The sequence below is a fragment of the Carcharhinus amblyrhynchos genome, chromosome 11 (genome assembly GCF_965287045.1).
Source record: "Carcharhinus amblyrhynchos chromosome 11, sCarAmb.v2.hapA, whole genome shotgun sequence".
Taxonomy (NCBI): domain Eukaryota; kingdom Metazoa; phylum Chordata; class Chondrichthyes; order Carcharhiniformes; family Carcharhinidae; genus Carcharhinus; species Carcharhinus amblyrhynchos.
The window spans coordinates 28,680,673-28,702,384 of NC_137334.1; the positions used below are offsets into that span (position 1 = coordinate 28,680,673).

Consider the following 21,712-nt stretch of genomic DNA (forward strand, 5'->3'; position numbering starts at 1 on the left):
AGGCTTGCAAAATCTCACTAACTGTCTTGGCTGGAGACAATACACATCTCTTTAACCTGTGCTTAACCTTCTCTCCACTCATGTTGTCTGTACCTTTTAAGACTTGATTACCTGTAAAGACTTGCATTCCAACCACTATTTTGTAAATTGAGTTTGTGTCTTTATATGCCCTGTCTGTGAACAGAACTCTCTCCATGGCACACGTTGACCTAGCTGTTGGTTATGGCTCTCTTTGGCCTCCCCTGAGAGCTCCAATGCATGCTCCTCCAATAAAGTCATGACACACAGCTCAGGAACTCCATTACTGGTCTTCTCCCGCTTCCTCCTCTTATGGACCATCTTCTATTGCAGGGACAAAAAGGGGGATTGAAAGCCTGATGATTGGAACAGCGTGGGGTGTCAGAGGTTGGAGCAATTATGTGGCATATGTCGGGACCGTCGTTACAACAGGGGGTGCCAGAGGGGTTGGAGGTTCTAGGGGGCCAGATGCTGGAAAACCGCAAGGTGCCAGGGAGTGGATTGACATGGACATTCAGGCGTGATGAGTGAGACTCATCAGGATGAGTCTCATGCCAGGATGAGATGAACATTCACCCTATGAATGAGGTTGTTTGTTTTCTTGTGGCACTGGATGCCAGCCCTCCTTGTTAGTGCGTGCGTACTGACTGCAACTGCCATCGCTTCCCAGGCTGCATTGCCAGCCTGACCCTTAGTTCGCTGACCATCTCGGGGAAGAAAATGGCCCACCTCTCCTCTACAGTATCCAGCAGCTGTTCCAGCTCTCCCTCAGTTAAGCACAGAGCTGCTCTCTATGATGTGATGTCACCTTCCTTGCAAAACTGACTGTGGCTGCAGTGGCAGCATTTAAATGCAGCTCCCCCTGCTTACCAGAGTGCAGCGAAGGGAACTTTGGGTGAGCCACACACCTGGAGCCTCCATAATGGCGTGATTCATATGGAGGCTCTATCATTGCACTGAGTGTTGAAAGATTGCGATGCAGACTGCAGCTGATAGACCAGTGTGGCTCACCCCATTTTTCTTGCCATTAGGACTTAGGGTTCAATCTTCCCATTATGACTTAGGATTCAATCTTACGGAAAATATTCTCAGTACCGAACGAGTGAGAAAGCGGGAGAGTTTCAGACCTGTTTTTCAGAACGAGTGTGAAAATGCAATCTTATGACACTTCACTTTTTTGGATAGAAGTGTGAAGTTTTGGTGAAGCAGGCATCTATCAACAGGGTGATGCACACAGAGGTTCGCAGTGGAGTCTTGAAAGCATCCAGCAGGGAAGGAATTCAACATCACAAATACCTTGGCTACTGTTGCAGAGCATGGCCATCAGTGGTATGAGGTCAGTGAGCTCTTCACAGACGAGGGCACACATATCTCAGCGTAAAAATTCACAGTCTCCTTCTACATTGGTTCTCAGTCATTTTCAGGCATGCTCGTCCCCTGCCTGTAGATCTTGTGCACATGGCTAATCGGATTGTATCCTCAGAACATGCCTGTTTGAAAATTACACATTCCTGCTGGGGTCATAAATTGTAATAAAAAAAATCTTTTGTTTTTCCACAAACAGAATATGGCCTGAAGCTATTCAGTAAGCAATTACATTTGGAGAACATAATGTCTTTTAAATGAACAGGTTGACTGAAATGAGGGGGGGGATTTTTCATTTCAAACAGTGTGAATCTTTGGTATGTGCTAACTTAGAGGACTGAGGATACTGGTGGTTAAGTATATTCAAGGCTAACATTGATAGATTTTTGGACTCCTAACAAATCAAGGAAAGGTAGGGGGTGGGCGGTGGGGGCAGGTGCTTTTGGGTTAAAAATTAATGTGATCTTATTTAATGGCTAGAAGGCTTGAGGGGCCATTTAGCTTATTCTTAGTTTTGTTTCTCATGTGCTTAAGTTCTCCATCAAACACTTGCTCATGCTTTTTCATTAGACTGATTTGCCACACAATGTGATTCCCATACTGTATGTCCACACAATTGTATGCCCTATAACTGTGTATGGTAATTCTGTATTTCCAAAATGCTCCATCATCATATATACTATTTATGTAGCTGTTTAGTTTTTTTTGAAAAATATCAATGATGTGATTGTTTTATTTCTGTTCCTGCTCATCCTCAGAACATTCCGGTTTGAAAATTGCACATTTCTTGCAGGGGTCATAAATAATAATAAAAAATTCTTCCACAAACAGAAGAATATGACCTGAAGCTCTTCAGTAAGCAATTACATTTGAAAAATCTAATCTCTTTTTCTTCTCTTTTTTATTTTCTATGCCTTATATCATTTGAAACTGATGATTCATATTATCCTCTGTGAATAAATGTTGTTTGTCTTCTGGTTTGTAACCCATTCAATTTTTGAAGTCTGTTGGTGCATATTGAATTTTAATATTAAAAACAGATGTTTGAGAAGTTTCAGTTTGTCATATACTGTGAAAAAATGTTATTAAAGTTTTGCTCTTGCAAGGAGATTTTGCACTATAGAGCACTAGTGGTTAAGTAGTTTTGATTGGTTGACACTTGAGTATTTTACTGCAACAAGAATCTTGCGAATGAACAACTCATTTATTTTGACCAAGTATCAAGAGAGGATAATTGTTGTCGTTGCATCTTCACATGTGCACTGCATATCGATCATTTTACTTCAGTTCAGAGAAATTGTTAGGTGCAGAAATAATCTATTGTGAATAAACCTTTAGTTTTGAATTCATGCGCATATTGTGGAAAGGTAGAATGAATATGTACTTGGACTAAAATTAATTATATAGTACCTTGAAAGACATGAGTCTTCACAAGTAATACTTGAAGTTGAATCTGTGATTGTGTTATATTTAATCAAGATACTTGTCTTATTAATGTTACATTTAGTCAATAAAAATTTTTTTTAAAGTTATTTAAATAATATTCATTTTTCATGGTGCTAGATTGATCAGATTAATCAAGAAGAGCTGGCATTTGGTTGGAGTGAATCTCAGTATCCTCAGCGTAAACAGACCAGTGATGTTCTTCAACCATACCTCAGGCTATATGACGTGACAGTAGAGTTCAACACTAAGCATAAAGCTTGGATGGAGGGACCATATTCTGAGGCCAACCCAGATCAAGTAGAAGCAGATGTAGGGAACTATTGGCGTGGCCTATACAAGTTGGAACGGACTTTGTCAGACTCACCAAATGCATTCAAAATTGCCAATACGGTTAGGAAAAAAGTTGAAGAATTCAAAGAACACATTCCTCTTATTCATGTTGTATGCAACCCTGGTCTACGCGATCGACACTGGGATGCCTTATCTGACATTGTGGGATTCCCACTCAAGCCTTCTGAAGAAACAACTATTACCAAGTTTCTTACTATGAATCTTGAACCTTTTTTGGATCAATTTGAGGGTATCAGTGAGGCTGCTAGCAAAGAATATTCGCTGGAGAAAGCCTTGGAAAAAATGATGAAAGAGTGGGACGGAATGGAATTCGTTCTCCATCCATATCGAGAAACAGGAACTTATATACTCTCAGCTGTGGATGATATCCAGATGTTACTAGATGACCACATTGTAAAGACCCAGACAATGCGTGGATCACCTTATATACAGCCATTCGAGAAAGAAATCAGGTATTTACTTTGTCATTGTCTTTATGGAATTTTAAAGGATAGATTCAAGAATTGCAAAAGTTACTTATGGATCTTTGCAAAATGTTTAACAGTTTTGAGAACACACATAACAATAACAAATGTAAAAGCAAAAATGCTGAAAACTCAGAAGATCTAGCAGCATATGTGAAAAGGAAAGTAGATTTAAACTTTCAGGTTGAAGATCTTTCATCAGTTTGTTCCTACACTTTCAAATGCTGTTTTTATTTCAGATTTCTGGCATCAACAGTATTTTGCTTTAACATAAAACAATGAATTTAATAATGCTTGTTGGGGAAGATAAACTAAAGCTTTTTAATTTATTAGCATCCTTCTATATTTAATTTCAAGCGAGCCATACATCTGTGAAATTACAGGGCTGTAAATCTCAGATTTTTAGGTGAGAACATTGCACAGCTCTTACAATGCAAAAGAGTTTTCTGACATGGACAGCTCTAGGTCATTTTCTTCTACTATTGCATCACATAGTTGGAATTGGATTGATGTACAAGAACAGCTCAGACCATATTTCATCTTGTTCTTCCTATAAAGGTTTAAAGTTGTATCTTTTTACTTCCCATTGAACCTAAATCTGTGCATTTCCTTCACGTATGCTTCAATAAAAATCACATTTCTCTATATTAAAAGCTCTTAAGTGTGAGAATAACATACACTCAAACTGCATTAAGTATAAGGTTGCCTTAACTTTGTAAACTTTAGTTCTCTGATCCTAGTTCCTTAAAAATAATTTCTCTACATTAGCCCCAAAAGTTTGCTTTATGATTTTAAAAAAATTACTTCTTGTTTACCTCCAAACCCTCATTAGATTTCTCAGGTGGACTTAAAAGATTCCATGATATTATTCGAAGAGGAGCAGAGGAAGCTCCTCTCGACATCCTGGCCAATATTTATCCATCAACAAACATCAATAAAACAGATTAACTGGTCATTATCACATTGCTGTTTCTGGAACCCTGTTGTGTGCAAATTGGCTAACATGTTTTATACATTACAATAATGACTGGATTTGAAAAACACTTCATTGACTGTGAATGCTCCTAAGACCATGAGAGGCTTTATTTTTGAATAACAACATCATAAACAACGTTCATGAAACTTAATCTCACATTTAAGACCTTTAAATATAGAGAAAAGACTGCTACCTGGTGGTGCTGAATGTGGTTTCTATTGAAGCTTTCATAAAGAGAATAGACAGATTTTGGTTCAATGAGAAGTAGAAAGATATAATTTTAAATTGAAGAATGAGATGAAATATGGGCTGGTATTTCGGCTGTTCATCCCTGCCGGTGCAACAAGTGAAGTCGGACAATTTGGTGCTCAGCCAAATCTCCATTCATTGCAGTGGGATCAGAAAACCCTGTTGGTTTGAATGGCTGGAAGACTCCCCCCCATGGTCTGAGTTGCTCTTGTACATCAAACCAATTCCAATTTTGTGATGCAATAGCAGAAGAAGATGACCTAGAGATGAGCATGTCAGACAAATTAGTTAATATTTCTAGTAAAATGGTGGTAACGGATTGTTTCTGATCTCCTCAGTTAAGTATTTTTTTCAAGTTTTGTGCCACCTGCAAATTTTGAAATTGTGCCCTGTATACCGAAGAATAGGTCATTAATTTAGATCAAGAAAACTGATGGTACTTGTATTTATCCCTGGGAATCCCCACTTTATATTTTCTACCAATCCAAAAATTAGAGTTCACCATTAATCTGGTTCCTGTCATTCAGCCTCCTTTGTATCCATGCTGTCACTTTCCGTTTTATTCATTGGGCTTCAAATTTGCTAACAAACCTGTTACATTGGCACTTGATCAAATGCGTTTTGAAAATCCATACACACCATATCAAGTGCATTACTCTCTTCTACCGTCTTTGCTCCTCCATTAAAAACCTTTCTCATAAAAAACTCAAATCAAGTTAACTGGATACAGAAATAACAGAAAATGCTGAATAAACTCAGCAGGTCCGGCAACATCTTTGGAGAGACACAGTTAATGTTTTGAGTCCATATCACTCTTCTATAAAATTGAAGTGTAATGAATTATACAGTTGGAGAGGCAGATGGAGGTGATGAGGCAGAATATAGGTCGAAGCAAACGAGAGATTGACAAAGGTGTCATGTACAAAAGACAAGGAGGTGTTAATGTTGCCATTAATGACTGAGAAGTGCTAATAGTGGCAAAAAGTAAGGTGGTAGAATATGTTAATAGGAGAACAAAGATCAGTATTGCGTGCGAGCAAAACTGAACAGCGAGGAACAGGTGTCCATGTGGAGGAGGGGTGGGGTTGTGTTGGAGCAAACCAAGGGATTCACAAAACAAAAACAAAAAGCTGAGATGGTAAAAATCAGAAGATGAGATATTATTCTTCCAGTTTATATTGGGCATCACTGGAGCATTGCAACAAGCCTGGACATGTGGGCATGAGAGCAGGATGCAAAGTTGAATTAACAAGTGACTGGAAGGTTGGGGTCATGCTTGTGGACGGAGAGAAGGTGTAAAATGGTCACCCAGTCTCCATTGTGGAGGAGACTGCATTGGGAGCAGTGAATGCAGGAGACTAAATTGAAGGAGGCGCAAGTGAAATGCTGCCTCTTTTGAAAAGAGTGTTTGGGTCCTTAGACATTGAGGAGGAGGAGGTAAAGGAGCAGGTGTTGCACCTTCTGTGATTGCATAAGAAGATGCAGTGGGAAGGGCATGAAGAGTTAGAGGTGATGGAGGAATGGATCAGGGAGTCATGAAGGAGTAGTCCCTGCAAAATCCTTCAAAAAGGTTTGCCTTTGACAACTCCATTCAGTCTTTCCTTAATTGATGCACACTATCTAATGACAATTTTATCCCAAATTATATTTCTAAAATCTTTTCCACAATTTGGCTGAAACTGACTTAGTTATTTGCTAGATTTATTTTTGCACTCTTTTTTTGAAAATAAAAATGTAAGTGGGAGCAGGAGTTGGCCATATTGCCCCTCAGGCCTGCTCTGCTATTCATAAAATCCCTACAGTGCAAAAGAAGGCCATCCGGCCCATCAAGTCTACACTGATCACAATCCCGTCCAGGCCCTATTCCCATATCTCCACACATCTATCCTGCTAATCCCCTAACCTAGGGTCAATTTAGCATGGCCAATCAACCTAACCCGCACAGCTTTGGACTGTGGGAGGAATCTGGAGCACCCAGAAGAAACCCATCCAGATATGGGGAGAATGTGCAGAGTCCAAACAAATAGTGACCCAAGGCCAGAATTGAACCCAGGTCCCTGGCGCTGTGAGGCAGCAGCACTAACCACTGTGCCACTTGCCGCCCTCAAATTGAATATTGAATAAGATCATGTCTGATTTGACCATGACTTGAACTCCACTTAACTGCCTATTCTTCATAACTCTTGACTTCCCTTGATATTCAATGATTTGGTGTCAACAGCTTTCTAAGTTCAAGCATTCTAAAGATTCACAATCCTTTGAGAGATAAGTTCCTGATTATCTGCATCTTAAATGGGCGATCACTTATTCTGAAATTTGCCTCCTAGTTTTAGATTCCTTCACCAGGAAATCCCGCCCAAAGAGTCAGGAAAACAGGGTCATTTTCAGTTTGACAATCCACCTCAAAATGTTACATGCTTCAATAAGATTATCGCTGATTCTTCAAAATTCTGAATATGGGCTCAACCCCTGTTCAACCTTATCTAATTCTTACTTATGTTAATAACCCAGCACCTGTCCCACATTTTTTTGCTTCATCTTACTCTTTACCTGTTTTGTCATTCAGAACTTTGACATCAGTTGTCCAACCTTTCCTCCTTGTGGGGATGCACCTTGATTGTACTCAAACCATTGCCTCTTCAAAAGTAACACATTATTTGATAACAGTCTTGCATTCCAGTGTTTGCTGTTAATTTATCTGGCACAGATGTGAACATAATGAGTAGCACAGTAGTTAGCACTGCTGCTTCACAGCTCCAGGAACCTGGGTTCGATTCCCTGCTCGGGTCACTGTCTGTGTGGTGTTTGCACATTCTCCTCATGTCTGCGTGAGTTTCCTCCGGGTGCTTCGGTTTTGTCCCACAGTCCAAAGATGTGCGGGTTAGGTTGATTGGCCATGCTAAAAAAAACTGCCCTTAGTGTCCTGACAAGTGTAGATTAGAGGGATTAGCGGGTAAATATTTGGGGGTAGGGCCTGGATGGGATTATGGTTGGTGCAGACTCAATGGGCCAAATGGCCTCTTTATGCACTGTAGGATTGCTATGTATGTTCTATGTTTCTACAAAAATTAGGAGCAGAAGTAAGCCATCCATCTTTTGAGCCTTCTTTGCCATTCAATAAGATCATGGCTGATCTGATTGTAACCTCAACTCCATATTCCTGCCTACCCCCAAAAACCTTCTACCCACTTAATAATCAAGAATCTATTTAGCTCTGCCTGAATGGTGTTAGTTAGTCTGGCACTCGATTGCCTGGGCTCACTATCCTTTGTGGCCTCGCTGGGAGAGGTTCTCTCCGGCGAGGAAAACACCAGCTCCCTGTGAACAAGGAACAGTTGTTTTGCCCTCCCCAGTAGGACTGGAGGATGTTGAGGCCCCCCCTGGGGAGGCAGAGGGCAAGGATGGTGCCTCTTGGGCCCTGCCCGGTTGATAGTGCGAGCCTAGCACCTTGGCAATGCCCTCCAGGAACCTTGGCACTGCCCACTGGTGGGCAGGGCCTGAAGAGGGCAGGGCCTATGGTGAGTGGGGCCTGGAGGGATGTGGCCTGGAGAGGTGGGTCATATGGGGACAGGACCTGGAGCAGGCAGGGCCAAGCTGAGGTGGCCCGATTGTATGGGGGTGTGCAGCTGCTGCACACCCTGCAGTTGTGATCGATGGGGGTGGGGGATGTGGAATTGGGGTCCACTGCCCTGCATTGTGATTGGTGGGGGGAAGGTGAGGGCTGTGATCAGTCTGGACGGCAGGGGAGCGGCGTGGGGCTCGCAAATGGCCACAGGCCCCCACATTTGCAGGGGTTGGGGTTGGTTCAGGCTAGCCTCAGCAACAGAGGCCTGACAACTCCCCTTCTCTCTCTCTGCCAGGCCTCTGCGTTTGGAATTTTGCATGTGCAGACACAGAGACTTGCACATGTGCAACAACTCCCTCTAATGCTAGCTGGAGAAGTAAACCCCACCCACTGCCTGTAGGATCTAGAAACAGTCTAGCCCATTTTATGAGGCACTATATACACAAGGTTGGGTGTAAAAATGCACCCAAAAATGAATCTGCAATTCTCCCATTTTTGTTGCTAGCTGAACATTTAGGACAGGATTTTATGGCCTTGCTCATCCTGAATCTGCAAAAAAAACCTGAGGTCAACAGACCTTTCCATTGTCTGCCTCTTGCCCACTTTGATTCCTGTGGGGGTGGGCTGATAAAATTTCGGCCTTAGAACTTTTCTTGTAATGTTCTACCTGCGGTTTCTCACCAGTGCGCTGTACAATTGAAGCATAACTTCCCTACTTTTATAATCAACTCCCCTCACAATAAACAAGAACATTGTATTTAGCTTTCCCAATTACTTGCTGTACCTGTATACTAGCCTTTTGTGATTCATGTACTAGGACACCCTGATCTCTCTGGAAGTCAGAGCTTTGCAATCTCACGCTATTTAGATAATTTTATTTTTTTCTGCCAAAATGGACCATTTCACAGTTTCCCATATTATACACCATATGCCAAAACATTGTCCATTCACTTAACCTTGCTATGTCCCTTTGTAGCCTCTTAATGTTCTCTTCACAAATTTATTTTCCTAACTATCTTTGTGTCATCAGCAAATTTCACAACAGTACCTTTGGTCCCTTCATCCAAGTCACTCATATTAATTGTTATAAGTTAAGGTCCCAGTTCTGATCTTTGTGACACACTGCTCATTACATCCTGCCAACCAAAAGAGGAACCGTTTATAAGCTGAAAAGGATTAGAAACAGGAGTAGGTCATTCAGTCCCTTGAGCCTGCTCCACCATTCAGTAGGATCATCGTTGATCTGATATTCCTCATGTTCATTTTCCTACTCTTTCCCTGGAACCCTTGATTCCCTTACTGATCAAAAATGTATCTTTCTCAGCCTTTATACCAACTCATTTTCCTGCTAACTGGCCAATCTTCTATCCATGGCAATATATCCCCCCCGACACCATGAGTCTTTATTTTCCATAATAACTTTGTTGTGGCACTTCATCAGATGTCTTATGGATACGTAATTACAGTACATTCAGTGGTTCCCCTTTATCGACAGTGCATCTGACTTGTCTCCATCTTCTCTAATCTTATTCATTAGTCAATGATATGGCACTTTATTGAAGCCTTTTGGCAATCTAAATATATTACATTATTTTTTGCTATTCACCTGGGTTTTTACCAAGTTGGGTTGACTTGGTGCCTTTTAAAATGGCCTGATTTTGGGATTCTTGACATATTCCTGGGCTATGTGATTTTTGAGAGTGCCTTTAAATGATCTGGGCTGTTTCCTGTCAGACCACATTCAGCGCATTTGACCTGGCTGGCTCCATTGAGGAGATAGGCAATTTTTATGGAATCACTGCTCATAGCCCGTTAGAGGAGTTTGAATCCAAAGGTACATAGGGGAACTTTTAAAATGTAAGTTCAAAAGTTCATGTCTCCATGCCAAGATTAACCATTCCACCCACCCACAATATTACTTTATCCCCCCATGTCAAGTTCCACACTTCCATCTACTCTCTAATTCTGTCATGCCCCTTTGTCCAAAGATGTGCAGGTTATGTTGATTGGCCATGCTAAATTGCTCCTTATGTCGCATGATGTGTAGGTTAGGGGGATTAGCAGAGTAAATACGTGGAGTTATAGAGTTAGGGTCTGGGTGGGATGCTCTGATGGAGAGTCGGTGCAGGATCGATGGGCTGAATGGTCTGCGTCAGCATTGTAGAGACTCTAATTCTATGATTATGCCCATGAGGGATGTAAAAGGTGGGTGAAGGGGAACAGCTTGGCAAAGGAGACATAAGGGGACTAGGGTTGGGTGGAAAGGCAGATCTTGACATAGGGGTCATAGGCCTGAGGGCGTGAGGTGGCATGCATGGGACATGGGGAATGTTTGGAGGTTGTGAGGCTGAGGGCTGGAGGGCCTTCTTGTTTTTGTCCCGCTGGGACAAGGTCACACAATATCAAGGTGGGCCTTTTAAACAAGCTTGATGTGGACTTGTGCCCATCAAACTATAAGCCTCTGGCGACAGGCGAGTGACCTGTTCAGGAGAAACTTCACCATGGGAACAGATAGAAACCTGCCTTAGGCACTACGAGGTATGGGAGGAGAAATAACAATATTGCCTGTACTATCTTTTTCCTAGATTCTTTTAAAATATGTGGGTGCAGCCTATTTGGATTAAATAAGCATTATATCCTTTTTGAATTTGAATGGTTTATTTAACATTTCCCTACTTTTTTATTTTCAAAGATACAAAAATCTCAGATCATGTACCAACCGATTCAGGAACAGCTCCTTCCCTGCTGCCATCAGACTTTTGAATGGACCTGCCTTATATTAAGTTGATCTTTCTCTACACCCTAGCTATGACTGTAATACTATATTCTGCATCCTCTCCTTTCCTTCGCTGTTGGCCACTGGCAGGATCTTCCAGTTGTCAGAAGATTTTCCCATTGTTCACATCTTCGCAGTTGGGGAACCTACCTTAAGTCAACCTGACTTTTCTCCCTGAAGCCAAGTAATTATTTGATAGTCCTGCTATTTCACAATTGCTATTTGTGAATTTATCTTGTCCATCCTTTATGGCCTTATTTCCATTTTTCCTTTTTTGAAAAAATTTATGCGCTTGTAGAACATTTCACTATTTTGTTTTATGTTTGTACCCGACATGTGGTCTTGCTATGCAAACATCAGAAAGCAAGAAAAATAGGTCTGCAGTTGGTAAATAAGATACTCAAACATTAATGCAAGTTCAAATCTATGTTTTGTATAACACAGGGCCTGGGAAAGTAAACTGCTGCTGCTGCAGGAAATCATGGATGAATGTTTAAAAGTACAGGCAACCTGGCTATACTTGGAACCTATTTTCAGCTCTCCTGATATCATGGCCCAGATGCCTGAAGAGGGAAGGCGATTTACTACTGTAGATAAGACTTGGAAAGAACTTATGAAAATAGTTATCATGGTAAGTTAAAGAATTACTGAATGTTGGTTATAATAATATCACCCAAGTAATTGATAACTAGTTGGATTGCAAAGCCTGTATTTGTTGGCCTGTTGCATTATGACTCATTTTATTTTGTAATAAAAATTATCATTGGTGTATGATACATGTTCTTTTGCCAGTGCAATCCTATTGAGTTATTCAAAACTGCAAGTCTTCGAACTTCAGGATTTGTTACAATGTAATCATATCAATAATCCAACACTACAATTACTTTCTTCGCCCATTTCCCCACCGATTTTCATTCCTCCCATGCTCTTCACAAGGTGTAGAACTCTTGTTATGCTCTATGTTCATTGATAACTCTTTGACACCTTGTCTAAGGAGTTGTTATTAAAATCTAAGCCTCATACTGGCTGCTCGTGAAACTGAGGATTTTCACCATTAACTTTGAATGTATCCTTATCTGATATCCTCATTCATATATTTCCAGTGGTTGATGGATAGCGATCAAGACTAGAGATGCTGCTTATTTTCATTATTTTAATCCAGAACTGCTAGTTAATAGTAAGAATCATTACTACTACTTTAGCTGAATACATCAGGCACCAGCTCAGATATTCACTGTAAAACATCCTGCAATTTTGGAGAAATTATGTTTTTATTGTCTTTACAGCTGAAGGACGGAATTTTCCAAAAAAATTCTATGTGTCAAGTGGGTGAGGAAACAGGAGGTTTTCTTGCCTGCTTTTTCAGTGAGCTTACGGTACTCTGATTATGGCATCAGAATGGGAGCGAGGGGGATACAGAGCCTAATCCCGCCAGAGAGGCCAGCAGCAGAGTGCTTAGAGTGTCATTGTGCATGCACAATCCTAGTATGCTGGGAGATTAGTTTACATCTCTCCCACGGATGTGGCCTTCACCCCATTGGAATGGCTGCCCTCGTGGAAATCCCTGGCTTCTCAGCCCCCACCACTCTCCCCACCAACTCCCTGGCCCGTTGTCCCACGTGCTCATGCCCACAGCCCTTATTCATACATGGGCCCAGCCACCAGTGTGTAGTTGGCGAATAGGTAGGAGTCAGACTTGTGTGGCATTAGGGCAGCATCACATTGTGCCTCATAGTGCATCATCATCACCTTCCAGCTTGGACCAAAAACCTGCTAGCATGGTCAACCCAGGCCCATCACCTTGGACCTATTGGAGGGGTGGGGGATAGGAAATTTGGTGGGGGTTGGGGGAAGTTTGGAGATGTTGGGAGGTGCAATGTCTCCAGGGTGCAGTGGGTGGGTGGGGACTGCAGCCACCAGACTGCACGACAGCTACAATGTGAACCAGGCTGCAATGAGTGCCTCCCTTGCCAGTCTGCACTGCTGGGCTCTTGCCGTTGATGCCTGTCCTCCATCCTCCAGTCCTCCTTCGCTTCCTCCTCCACAGCCTCCAGGTGTGGCTCATCATCCTCTTGCTCCTCTTCCTTCTCCAGGAAGTTTTCCCACTGCTGCGTCAGGTTGTTTAGCCCACAGCAGACAATGATGATGCAGGAGACCCTCATGAGGGTGTATTGGAGGGCATTCTCTAAGCAGTCCATGCATCAGAACTGCTTCTTTATGACCCAATGCACCTCTCAATAATGGACCAGGTCGCACTGTAGCGGGTGTCTGCCTTGGTCTAGGGCCTCTGCACTGGTGTCATCAACCATGATCTTAGCAAGTATCCCTTGTTCCCCACCAACCATCCTAGTTGCCTGAGCTGGTTCTTGGAGAGCTCAGGGATGTCCAAACTATGAATGATGTAACTGTTGTGCATGCTTCCCGGGTGGTGTGCATACACATGTAGGATCTTGAGCTTGTGATCGCACACAATCTATACATTGAGAGAATAGAAACTCTTTCAATTAATGAAGTGCAGTCTCTGACCTAATGGGAATGATAGGGTGACGTGTGTGCCATCCACAACCCTCTGCACATGGGGCATGCCAGCCGAGGCTAACTGTTGGGCCTGGTCAATTTCAAAGTATGTGCAATAGCCAGACCAGAGATACGTGATCTGGCGGATGCACTTGTGGATTGATGTCTGTGATATGCCACAGATCTGTTCACTGGATGCCTGGGAGGAGCCGATGGCATAGAAGTTGAGGTCTGCATTCATTTCCACCAGGAGTGGGTGTTCTCCTGTCCCATGAGGTATCATGTTTCCAACGTCCTGACAAAGGTGCTGCACTGTCTCCTTATTTAGTCTGAGCCGATGCTGGCATATGGCTTTTGACATGCCCTCAAAGGACCTGTGCGTTCTGTTGACCCTGGGTCTCCGCCTCCCCATTCCCATGGGGTTAGTGGACCTCATATGGCACCCCTCTGGGGTCTGTCTGCAGCCTGGGCTATGCACTCACCATCGGCTGGTGTCAGCAGACCCCCGACCTGTACATCACGCAGCAACTTTGCAGTGCCTGGGTGCCCCCCATTCCCTTCCCCTTCACTACTGCTGTGCCATACCCAGACTTTTATGGAGCAGCTGGAAATGATGCCAATGTGGCATCACACCAGAGAGGAGGTAGCATACAGGGAGGGGGGAAAAGTGTCATCCTGAACTTGCTAATGATATGTAAAGATATGGAAAAACAGTGAAAATGCTCGTCGCACCCATTTTCGGCACAAATCCGATCCTGCTAAAATAAAATCGCCTGAGAAGATCACAGAGGACAGTGACCACCTGGCACACCAACAGTGGCCACCAAGCGCTCTGGCAGTGGTCACTAGGCACTCTAGCAGTGCCAGTTGGGAACTGTCAAGGGGATGGAGCCTACGTAGAGGCTATGATAGGGGAGATATGCAGGGGAGCTATGATGGAGGTCCATGCAGCTGGGCCAAACAGGGGTGAATTATGTCAGGATGGAGGGGCATGTCAGGGTCCTAATGGGAAGTCAGTAATTGGGCCATGATACCTCGTTGCTGGCAACACATGTTGGAGAGGGGATGGGGAATATGCCGCTGATAAGTGGGAAGGGTCTCCCAGTACACTGTGAGATCGGGCACCCTTGCGAAATGGCACCTGAGTACTCTGAAGCCAGACTCATTAGCATGTTTAGGCCCTGACCCCTCCCAGTACCGGAATGCAACTCACCATTCTCAAAAATGCGACTGCACTGCGGAGTGTGCCTGAGAGACTAGCTTGGATTGCTCTTGTTTTCTTGCCATGATAATAAATAGTTGGCTTTTGGGAGAATTCCACCCCTTGTGTACTAGTTCTGTTGGTAATCAATGGATGTTCTGATTTATCTTTAAACATTAATGGCCCCCAATAGTACAGTAACAACTGTCATTGTCTGACACTTGAGTGACTTGAATGTTACTTGCCATTTATCAGCCCAAGCCTGTATGATTTTCAGGTCTTGCTGTATGGTGGCCTGGTTTGCTTCAGTATCTTAGCAGTTGCGAATGTTATTGAACACTGTGCAATCAGTAAATATCCCTGCTTTTAATCCTATGATGAAGGGAAATCCAGTGCTGAAGCAATTGAAGGTCGATGGACCTAGGCTACAACCGTGAAGAAATTCTGCAAAGATGTCCTGGGGCTGTGGTGATTGGTTTCCAACAATCTTTTTTTGTGCTTGGTATTTCTTCAACCATGGAAAGATTTCCACCTGATTCCAGTTGATTTCAATTTTGCTGAGGTTCCTTAATAACACAATAGCCAAACGCTGATTGCAATGCAGCTCTTTTGTCCATAGTTGAACCAAGGCTGTAACAAGATCTGGAAATAAGTGTATCTGGTGGAATCCAAGCTGAACATTTGAAAGCAGGTTATTATTGAGCAAGGGCCTGATGATTGACAGTAAACTGATGCCAGACTAGATTTTTCCTGTTTTTTATGCACAGGATATATCTTGGTAATTTTCCATTTGGTCAGATAGATTTCCTGTACTGTAGCTGTACTAGAACAGTTTGGCGAGGTGTGCAACTATTTCTGGAACACAATTCTTTGCTACTACAGCTAAGATATTGTTGGGCCTCCAGCTTTAGATGTATCTTATTCCTTTAGCCATTTCTTGATATCATGTGGAGTGAATTAACTGAAAATGGGTGTGTATGATGATTCGGACCTCAAAAGGAGGCTGTGATGAATGATCCAACAGGCACAGCTGTCTGGAAATGGTTGAAAATACTTCAGCCTTATTTTTTGCACTCAAGTGCACTGATTGTACTTCCTCATTATTGAGGATGCGGGTGTCTTTGGAACCTCCTCCTAGTTTGTTGTTTAATTGTCCACCACCAATCACAACTCCATGTGGCAGAATTGTAGAGCTTTGATCTGATTTGTTGGTTATAGGACTGCTTAGTTGTGTCTATGACATGCTTCTTCAGCTGTTGAACATGCATATAGCCTGGTGTGGATTGGAAACAGGTTGGGGTTGGATTTGAGATGTTTCAAGTTTTTACATTTCATGCAACACCAACACACTTATTTTGGCAGATTAAAATTAGCTCCTATTAACTTTGTTTGTCTCTCCACAAATGTAGTCTGACTTGCAGTGAATTTCAAGCATGTTCTGTTTTCAGAGTTCCAGTTTCTGCAATATTCTGTAGATTGGAGTTCTCAACCTTGGCTAAAGAATATGTTTTAGAACATAGAACATAGAACATTACAGCGCAGAACAGGCCCTTCGGCCCACGATGTTGCGCCGACCAGTTTAAAAAAAAACAACAATGACCCACTAACCTAAACCAATCCCTTTTCGTCCATAAACCTGTCCACAGACCTCTTAAACGCCCCCAAACTAGGCGCATTTACAACTGCAGCAGGCAGGGCATTCCAATCCCTCACCACCCTCTGGGTAAAGAACCTACCCCTGACATCTGTCCTATAACTACCCCCCCTTAGTTTAAAGCCATGCCCCCTCGTGCTAGATTTTTCCATCAGAGGAAAAAGGCTATCACTATCCACCCTATCTAAACCTCTAATCATCTTATATGTTTCAATAAGATCCCCTCTTAGCCGCCTTCTTTCCAGCGAAAACAACCCCAAATCCCTCAGCCTCTCCTCATAGGATCTCCCCTCCATACCAGGCAACATCCTGGTAAACCTCCTCTGCACCCTCTCCAAAGCCTCCACATCCTTCCTGTAATGTGGGGACCAGAACTGCACACAATACTCCAAGTGCGGCCGCACCAGAGTTGTGTACAGTTGCAACATAACGCTACGACTCCTAAATTCAATCCCCCTACCAATAAACGCCAAGACACTGTATGCCTTCTTAACAACCTTATCTACTTGATTCCCAACTTTCAGGGATCTATGTACACATACACCTAGATCCCTCTGCTCCTCCACACTATTCAAAGTCCTCCCGTTAGCCCTATACTCAACACATCTGTTATTCCTACCAAAGTGAATTACCTCACATTTCTCTGCATTAAACTCCATCCGCCACCTCTCGGCCCAGCTCTGCAACCTGTCTAAGTCTTCCTGCAAACTATGACACCCTTCCTCACTATCTACCACACCTCCGACTTTGGTGTCATCAGCAAATTTACTGATCCACCCAACTATACCCTCATCCAGATCATTAATAAAAATCACAAACAGCAGTGGCCCCAACACAGATCCCTGAGGCACACCACTTGTAACCGAACTCCATGATGAATATTTACCGTCAACCACTACCCTCTGTCTCCTATCCGCTAGCCAATTCCTAATCCAGTTCCCTAGATCACCCCCAATCCCATACATCTGCATTTTGTGCAGAAGCCTACCATGGTGAACCTTATCAAACGCCTTACTAAAATCCATATACACCACGTCCACTGCCTTACCCCCATCCACCTCTTTGGTCACTTTCTCAAAAAACTCAATAAGGTTAGTAAGGCACGACCTACCCGCCACAAAACCATGCTGACTATCTCCAATCAATTTATTACTCTCCAAATAACTATAAATTCTATCCCTAATAATTTTTTCCAAAACCTTGCCCACAACAGAAGTGAGACTCACCGGTCTATAATTCCCGGGGAAGTCTCTGTTCCCCTTCTTAAACAATGGGACAACATTCGCTAACCTCCAATCATCTGGTACTATACCAGAGGCCAACGACGACCTGAAGATCAGAGCCAGAGGCTCTGCAATCACTTCTCTTGCCTCCCAGAGAATCCTGGGGTAAATCCCATCCGGACCAGGGGACTTATCTATTTTCAGACCCTCCAGAATATCCAGCGCATCCTCCTTATCAACTGTAACACTGTCAATTCTACTCCCCTGCAACCCAGTGTCCCCCTCAGCTATATCCATGTCCCCCTGCGTGAACACCGAAGAGAAATATTGGTTCAATGCTTCACCAATCTCCTCCGGTTCCACACATAACTTCCCTCTGCCGTCTATAACTGGCCCTAACCTTGCCCTAACCAACCTTCTGTTCTTGACATACCTATAGAACGCCTTAGGATTCTCCTTAACCCTATCAGCCAAAGTCTTCTCATGTCCTCTTTTAGCCCTTCTTAGCTCGCTCTTCAACTCCCTCCTAGCCAATCTAAAGCTCTCTAGTGCACTATCCGAGTGCTCACGTCTCATCCGAACATAAGCCTCCTTTTTCTTTTTAACCAACGAATCAACTTTTTTGGTGCACCACGGTTCCCTAGCCTTACCAATTCCACCTTGCTTGACAGGGACATACCTATCACAGACTCGCAGTAGCTGCTCCTTGAAAAAACTCCACATTTCGGACGTTCCCAATCCCTGTAATCTCCTAGTCCAACCTATGTTTCCCAATTCTCTCCTAATAGCCTCATAATTACCCTTCCCCCAGCTAAAACCACTGGCCCGAGTTTCATGCCTATCCCTTTCCATCACTAAGGTGAACGTAACCGAATTGTGGTCACTATCACCAAAATGCACACCAACTTCCAAATCCAACACCTGATCTGGCTCATTTCCCAGCACCAAATCCAACATAGGCCAACTAGAGGTGAGGCTATCTACATACTGAGTCAAAAAACCTTCCTGCACACTTTGCACAAAAACTGACCCCTCTAACGAGCTAGAGCTATAACAATTCCAATCAATATTAGTAAAGTTAAAATCCCCCATAACAATTACCCTATTACTTTCACTCCTAACCAGGATCGTCTCCGCAATCCTTTCCTCAACCTCTCTAGAACTTTTAGGAGGTCTATAAAAGACTCCCAACAGGGTGACCTCTCCTCTCCTATTTCTAATCTCCGCCCATACTACCTCAACAGACAAGTCCTCATCAAACCTCCTCTCTGACACTGTAATACAATCCCTGACCAATAATGCTACCCCTCCCCCCCTTCTACCTCCTTCTCTACTTCGACTAAAACATTTAAACCCCGGGACCTGCAGCATCCATTCCTGCCCCTGCTCTATCCATGTCTCTGAAATGGCCACAACATCGAAGTCCCAGGTACTGATCCACGCTGCAAGTTCACCCACTTTATTGCGAATACTCCTCGCATTGAAGTATACACATTTCAAACCCTGCTCCACCCCACCCCTGCGATGCCATGCATTGCAGTCCTCATCCATGCACCCCTCACTTTCAACCCCTCTACTCAGGATCCCTCCCCCCCTCCGAATCAGTTTAAACTTCCCTGCATAGCCCTAGCAAACTTACCCCCCAGGATATTGGTCCCCTTCTGATTCAGGTGTAGACCATCCCTCTTATAGAGGTCCCACCTTCCCCAGAACGAGCCCCAATTGCTTAAGTACCTGAACCCCTCCCTCCTGCACCATCCTCTCAGCCACAAGTTCAAACTTTCCCTTTCTCTATTCCTCTCTAAACTATCTCGTGGCACAGGCAAGAGTCCGGAGATAACCACTCTATCAGTCTTGGCCTTTAGTTTCCACCCCAACTCCATAAATCTCTGCTTAATATCCCCTTCCCTTAACCTCCCTATGTCATGTGTCCCCACATGAACAATAACTTGGGGTTGATCTCCCTCTCCTCTAAGAGTCCTGAATACCTTTTCAGATACATCCCGGACCCCAGCCCCTGGTAGGCAACACACCAGCCCTGAGTCCCTACCTTTACTTCCGACCCTCCTATCTGTCCCCTTAACCGTGGAGTCCCCAATCACGAGGCCCAATCGTTACAGCCCCTAACCACCTGAGCTTTCACACTAGGCTCACCCCCAGTGACCTGGTCTCTTTGACTATCCCCAGTTGTTTCCTCCTCAACTGTAGCCTCCAGGACCGAAAACCTATTTTGGAGGGGAACCGCCCCAGGGGATTGTCCCCCCGATTGCTTCTTTCCCCTCTTCCTGGCAGTGACCCAAGACTGATTTTTAGGAGTGACTATTTCCTTATAACTCCTATCGATTTCCACCTCTGCCTCCCGAATTATGCGGAGTTCCTCTAACTCCACCTCCAGCTCCTTTACACGCTCCTCCAGAAGCTGCAATCTAACACACTTCCTACAAGTAAACTCCCCTGAAACACTACTAGATTCCCTCACCACATACATCCCACAGGAGATGCAGCTTACTGCCTGAACTGCCATCCCTGAAGCAATTACCAGCAGAAAAATGAATTAAAAAAAAACAAACAACAAACTTCCCCCACTCTTATAATTAGGTTAGAGGAGGTGGGAGGGTGGGATTCTCTACCAGTGTAGAGGATCGGGTATCCTCTCTACACTAATTTATAGGGTTCAGTTCAAATGGCATGTGATGGAAGGGCACACTTACCAGATCTTTCCCATTCCACAAGGAAATTTTAGTTGCTCTGCTTAACGCTTCCCCTCTCCTCCACTGAGATTCCTCACCTGGTCGTCTTATCTCCTGCCAGGCCATTCACCTAAAATGTGATGATGGCTTCCTACCATTGTAATCTCTCATCAATCAGTGGAACCTGTCTCCCTAGCTCCACTTTGCTGAAAGAAACTTACCTCCTCATTTAAGGCCACTTCAGAATATAGCTGCCCTTTTTTCTCATCCTGCAACCTGAGTGATGGCCACTGACTTTAACTGCCTGTTTTGGGCATGAATTCAGAAAGTGCTATTTTTAAATGAAACACAAATGTGTCTGTTTGTACATAATTTGATGAGAGTTAAAATCCTACACGACTTGATACTGAATAGAAAACAAATAATTTGGGTTGAAATTTACCACCCCCTGATACCAGGCTGGAGAATTCGAGGCTGGTAATGTGCTTGGAGAAGGTATCAAGATGGGAGCCTGAGATTTTCCCACTGGGCAACCAATTGAGCCACTTAAACATCCAATTAAGGGCTACTTCCCACCCCCATCTGCATTTTGCCAATATTGGGAGGTATCATCAATGTGTAGAGAGGCTGCCAGGATTTACCTCTCAGCTGGTTTCTTGGGGGCTGCTCCATGGCGCACAGAGTGACCCCTAGAGGCAACGGCTGCCCCTGTGGCTAAGGTGCCAGTGTTGTAACACAGTCCCACTGTTCAGCAGGGCCTATCTGCATGGCAGCCAGCTGTCTGCTTATCTTCAAGGGCACCTTGGCATGTAGATGTGCTCTTTGTCATCCTGCAGCCTCAGGAATTGCCCCCACTCTTTGTGTTGCTGCTGACCCTCTGATTGAGCCAGCAGTTCATTGAGGCTGGCAACCATTTTTGTTTGGTTGGTGATTCAGACAGTGCTCTGTTGAGTGGCTGCAGTTGGCAAAATGTTGCACCTTTGTCCTTCCTCTGCCGATGTAGGAACAACTCCTGTTTTCTGTCTTACTGATGGAATTTCTGAACTTTAAACAAAATTCAGCCATTTGTTTCTATTGACACAGGTTTATAACTCAAATCCTTGAAAGGAAATGTTATCAGTAATTAGGATGTACAATTTGTTGTTTTAGTTAATATTGTACAATTTCCAATTGCCCAGCATGTGCTACCATTTTGACTAATACTTTACAATTTAAGG

General features: G+C 43.6%; 1 protein-coding gene across 1 annotated transcript in view; it reads left to right on the plus strand.

Moving 5' to 3' along the window:
* The window catches only part of dnah7 (dynein, axonemal, heavy chain 7), a 438,937-nt gene that overhangs the window by 126,239 nt on the left and 290,986 nt on the right, over positions 1–21,712 (plus strand). Inside the window, exons 17-18 of the mRNA XM_080198799.1 lie at positions 2,947–3,632; positions 11,655–11,841. Coding sequence (XP_080054925.1) covers positions 2,947–3,632; positions 11,655–11,841 — 873 coding nt within the window. The remainder of the gene's footprint in view (positions 1–2,946; positions 3,633–11,654; positions 11,842–21,712) is intronic.